The 5,700-nt window shown below is 31.6% G+C and overlaps 1 protein-coding gene across 2 annotated transcripts in view; it reads left to right on the top strand.

The window, feature by feature from the left end:
- The window catches only part of LOC18041507, a 2,237-nt gene extending 982 nt beyond the window's left edge, over window positions 1-1,255 (top strand). For both annotated transcript variants that reach the window (XM_024184419.1, XM_006435140.2), the window contains exons 2-3: window positions 701-887; window positions 989-1,255. In XM_024184419.1, the coding sequence (XP_024040187.1) occupies window positions 717-887; window positions 989-1,060 (243 nt within the window). In that variant the 5' untranslated portion in view covers window positions 701-716 and the 3' untranslated portion in view covers window positions 1,061-1,255. The remainder of the gene's footprint in view (window positions 1-700; window positions 888-988) is intronic.
- The last annotated feature ends 4,445 nt before the right edge of the window (window positions 1,256-5,700 follow it).

Here is a 5,700-nt window from a genome sequence, read left to right as displayed (position 1 = left end):
GGTCGATTTTTGTATTATTGATCTTCCCTAACCAATTTGATGGTGTCTATTGGTAAAAGAATTTGAGTATTGTGGAGTGGAGGAGATTGGTTAAACTTCAACTGTTTGAAATATAGACTGCTGCCTTTTAGTTTAAAATGATTTGGATGGTTTCTATATAGCATGAAAGAGGAACTGGCCAACTTTGTAGTGCTTTGAATCTCAGCTAAATATTAGTAATTCATTGAGTAAATAATATATATGCTGTAGAAGGGGTGCGCATTAATAAATATCAAATGCATTAGTTCCTAGATTTAAAGAAGTCACAAATATTTGCTTCTGTAATTGAATTCAATATCCATGAACTTACCTGTGGCGTCCAAGTTTCCTCATTAACCACTATTGACATCAATGATTGTTTTGAGTTTGGAGTCAATAAATTCGCTCTTCTTTTGGCGAAAGTGCAGAAAGTTACTGTTGAGGATATCCAGTTGATTTTATTATTGGCAAAATTCAGTCATACTATTTTTTTCTTTAAGCAGAAATGTGTGACGTTGAATATGAAGTAAGCACCTAGAGAATATTTCTTGACTTTAACATTGCTTGTGGTGCTGTCACCCTGTCCTTTATTGTCTTAACCTTAGGAGTATTTTGACGTTCATCTCACTGTGGTTCTGAATATTTTGTCACGAGTAACAGTACTCTGTATTTACATGTGCAGTCTGAAGCATAAAATAATGGGTCGGAAAGCTGGTACTCTGTACATAAATCCTAAGAAATTTGGTAATATCGCAAAACCTTGCATGAAGGAAATGATAACATTTCTCAACTGCATGTCTCTTAACCAGATGAATAGTGAGAAGTGTGTTAGACAAAAGGAACTTTTGAGTGCCTGTATGGATGCACAGGTGATTTAGCTTTGGTTTTGCCTTATTTCAACATATTGATTAGTATCCTCTTGCAATATTTCAATATAGCAGTTAATTAGTTTTTTATACCTTTCTTGCAGACTAACAAAAAGAGAAAACCTTGGGGAAGCATTAATTACCACCTGCAGAGGCTTAACAGGGGAAGGAAGTAGTTTGGATTCAGGAAAGAGCATGTCCTAAACTTGTGCATTGTTTCTCAAGTTCATCACTTGAATTGGTTAGCAGTGACAAAGCCTGTTATTTGATTTATATTTGCTGCTAGCAGGAAATTTTTGGACATTATTTTAAGAGTTTTAAGAATTAATGCAGTTTAAATTAATACATCTACTTGAGGAGTTTCCCAATAATATTGGATCAGAGTTTTGTCCTTTGATACAACCGAGCAGTTTCTCTTTTATGTGTATGTGAGTGATGGTAGGGGTGCATTTTTACTTGAGTATTTGGAAAGAGAAGCTTGAACCCTGTTCTGGCCTGTGGGTGCAATGTCCAGAAATTTTGCTAGCTTCTCAATTCCCTTGCATTAAGTTGCTGCATAGGTGTATGTACCGGTTTGATCTTCACTGCGAGATTGTATAGACATTCTTATAGACAAAATGCATTTATAAAATAGTATTTATACAAGCCTCCTACACCCACTTGAAGGCAACATCGATTTTGCTTGGTCATCATTGTTATTGTTATTATCATTAGTATTAGGGATCAGCTAAGTTAGAGACACTCCAATTTGGAGACTACTAATGTGAGCCGTTGGATCTCTACTTTTATTTCAACGGTTAAGATTCTTAGACAAATATCGGGTGACTGGGTAAGCTAGTAGAAATTGTGGCGCACAAACAGCGTCAGTTTAATCTGTCTTCACTACAAAATGATTGTAGGCAACAATATTGCAAAGTAGATCAATCGATGATTAAGTAGACAAAGGTCTGGTTGGTATTAAGGCGTTTTAAAGTTATTATGGAAAAAAAGATGTAAGTATAAAATATAAGTTAGTTGCATATAGTAAATATGATTTTTAAATAATAATTTTGACAAAAATAATAAAATTATTATCGGTTTTTTATCATACAAGTGGTGCGTTAAATCAACTAAGTTTTCAAGTTATAATAATTGGTGTTTACCAAATATTTTTTTACTATGCCCAATTTCAATCCCAAAACATTGCAAAGTTTAGATTGAAGTTTTTGGCATTGAATGGATCGGCCGATGAGCCTTCAATCTTATGCTGTTGATAATCAATGAAAACCATTGATTAACAATGCCACTAGATCTACTGATTATTAAGATGTGTTGATGCTTGTTGTTCAAGCTATTCATAATTTTATCGTGGCACTGATGAGGCTGAAAGGTGCCGGAATACACTGAGATGGGTAGTGTAACTAGTGTTGGTCAGGAGTTTGCTTCTGAGCATAGTGACTTTTGAGGTTATATTAAGAGCTCTTGGTATGATTTTGATACTTTCTTTCTTAGGGGATTGTTCTGAGTCATCATTTGTAGTGTTAAAGCGGTAATTTGGGCGTCTGAGCTCTTTGTTATTGTGCTGATTTGGGTTTCCAAATTATTGCATATGATCTAGACGTTTATGATGAACAGAGAAGCTTTTATTGTGCTAATATCAAATATATATTATCAAATATTTTTTTTTACTTTGTATTACTCCGTAAGAATGTTCAGCATTACCTGATTCTTGCGTTTGACAACACAAATGAGTTGATCATGAATAGAAATTGAGGACATGGTTAAATATCTGGGTATCATTCCTTGACTCAGCTGTGAGCATCTCTGAGCTGAAGATGTATCTTCCAATTGATATGCTTACTGCTTAGATGTTTGAAGCTTGCCAGTTTAAATGCAGAAGCAACTTATGAATGGAGTGATGGTTTGAGGCTTGCATGTCACGGTCTTCAACGAATATTCATCACCATGTCACGCAGCCGACGTGCAGTCACACATCAACGCCGGTGTCTGCTGTTCATGCCCACTCCACTTTTCTGCAGTTCAAGCGTATGCCTCTCAGCTGCTATTCGGCTAAATTTATTTATTTATTTTGTGTATTCTTCTTGAAGTTAAAATTGGCCGAACAATAATTGAAAGATTGTTCCAAAAAAAAGAAGAAAAATCATTCGTGGAGTTTCCACTGCTTGGCACGTAGCTGAGAACAAGTTATTGGATCTTTGTTCTAAACATTTTTTAAAACTCGAAAGAGACACCGTTCTATTTGTGCTTGTATTGCAGGAAAGGTACAATTTACATGGGTGTTTGTACACCCCACATCATTCATTATTGAGAAAATTGTCATATTTACTTTATTTTTCATTTGAAGACTAATTTGAGTTATAGTGCGTTTAGGATTAAGGTGTTGTAACTTTTTGTTGTGGAAAAAAAGTCATATCAACATAACTTCCAACTTACAATAGCTAGTGTTTACCAAACACTTTAGTGCATAACTAAATAACCAACCTCAATTCTAAACATACCCTTAATAGCTTAACCCTGAGTCTGGCTTTTAAAAAATCAAATTATGAAGGTAAAGAACACAGCAGGAACAAGGAATGAAGGAGTGGGAATCATGGCTTTTAGACCGAGAGTTGAATTCGGTGATGGTAGAAGACTTGAAGAGCAAACAAAAGTTCTTCATCCCATGACGTTTCACATTGAATTGTAACAAGGGACCAACGTTTAAACAAATGAACAAAAACCCCTCTTAACGTTTTGAAAAAGACATTTATATCATCATTCACTAACGGAAACAATTATTTTTAACAAAAATAATAATTTTAACATATAATTACCGTTATATCATTCTAGCACATAAAAAAATAATTGTTAATTGTCCATATATTGTTAATCAAATTATAAATATACCCTTATTGCACAATTCCTCTATTTAATTTTTTATTAAATCTCTCTTCAAGCCAAATAAATTTAATCCATTATCAATTTTTATGCCTATTGGATATGTTGTTTAATACAATTAAGATAGAGATTTTTGTAATTATTAGTGTAACCAGCCTTTTTTTTATTTTGTTGATTATACAAGTTTAAAATGATTGGCATGTAGAGAATTGTTATTCTTATGGCATTAATAACTAATTTTATTTATTTTTATTTTTGAGTAATTGATTAAATTTATTTGGCTTGAAGAGAGAATTTGATAAAAATTTAAATAGAGAAATTGGGCAATTGGGCAATTAGAGTATATTTATAATTTTATTAACAATATATGGATAAATTGGACAATTAACAATTTTTTTTATGTGCTAGAAGGGTATAGCGGTAATTATATATTAAAATTATTATTTCCGTTTAAAAGTAATTGTTTCCGTTAGTGAATGGGGGTGTAAATATTTTTTTTGAAACGTTAGGGAGGTTTTTATCTTTTTGTCTAAACGATTGGGGGTGTGTTTGTCATTTTCCCTTGTAACAAATATATGTTAACCAAGTTTTCTTTCTTTATATTTTGCAACGAAATTTTTGTTATCAATTGGTGACGGGTAGCTTTCCTACTGGTTTCAATTTTCCTGAATCTCTAATATTGACCATTGGTTGTACAGCTCACTAATTATTATTATTATTATTATTAATGAGTTTTGCTTGGTTATTGCTTTTCCTTTCTTGGGGAAAAAAGAAAAATGAAAATCTCATTCGATATGTTGGTTGTTTAAAATGTCTCGGTTGTTTCCTAAATATTATTTAGGTAGACGGTGTTTAATCCCGCTTAGGGCCCGTCAAATGTTGCATCATTGACAGATTATGTTGTTGAGAATATATTGTAACTAGTGGTGTGTTAAATTTGTTTTGAAATAGACATTTTTTTGTGTGCAACATCTAGTGATTTATTAGATTGTTATCTAATTCATTTCACCATATGAAACAATCTAGACGCGATTCACTCAAAATAAATTATTAATTTTATTGTGCAAGGAAAAAAAATAGCGTATTAAAGTTTGAACACCTAACTTTTGAGAACTATTGTTTTTGGAAAGTTTAGAAGTGATTCTAAAAAGTTAATTTTAGTGTTTGGTAAACTTTTTTAAAAATTACTCTTAACAAAGTCGCTCCATTTTACAACAAATTTTGTAAAGTAAGGAAGAAATATCTTTTAAAAGGGTCAGACTACAGTGCAACTGTGGTACCGTGCCACAGTTGCACCAGCCGTTGGATCCACTCAAATGAGTGAGGTCCACTTAAATAAGTGGAAATCTAACAGTTGAGTGCAACTGTGGCACGGTACCACAGTTGCACCACAGTTTTATCCCTTTTAAAAATATAATTTTTAAGAATCACGTTTATATTGAATGCAATTCTATACATATCTTCATATATATTAAAAAATAAAAAATTATCCTTATTAATGAGGAAATAAAATCATTTACTTAAAGAGGCTACTGTTATTACAAATTTTATTGAGATAACAAAATAAATATGTACACAATAAAAATATTTTATATACATATTTATAAGTGTTTAAATAAATTTTATTTAACATTATGTCTAATTCAATTATTTATATTCTTATTGCAATTTAACAATAAAATTTATTAAATAAATACAACTATTTTTAAATTTCAAAGCACCTTTAAAAATAATTTTACTAAATGTTTAATTAATTTTTTTTTCACAATTGACTATTTCTTTAACACAACTAACATTAATTATTTTAATAGATGCAACATTATCAAACACATCCTTAGGTATTTAAAAATGCACACTCTTTTACCGCTAATAGTTTTACTATTAACATGTGGTAAATAGAGCGAACAAGAACGATAAACAAATACTTCAATTACCACTA

The sequence above is a fragment of the Citrus clementina genome, unplaced genomic scaffold, assembly GCF_000493195.1.
Source record: "Citrus clementina cultivar Clemenules unplaced genomic scaffold, Citrus_clementina_v1.0 scaffold_5, whole genome shotgun sequence".
Classification (NCBI taxonomy): Eukaryota; Viridiplantae; Streptophyta; class Magnoliopsida; order Sapindales; family Rutaceae; genus Citrus; species Citrus x clementina.
This window is presented reverse-complemented; position numbering and strand designations above follow the sequence as displayed.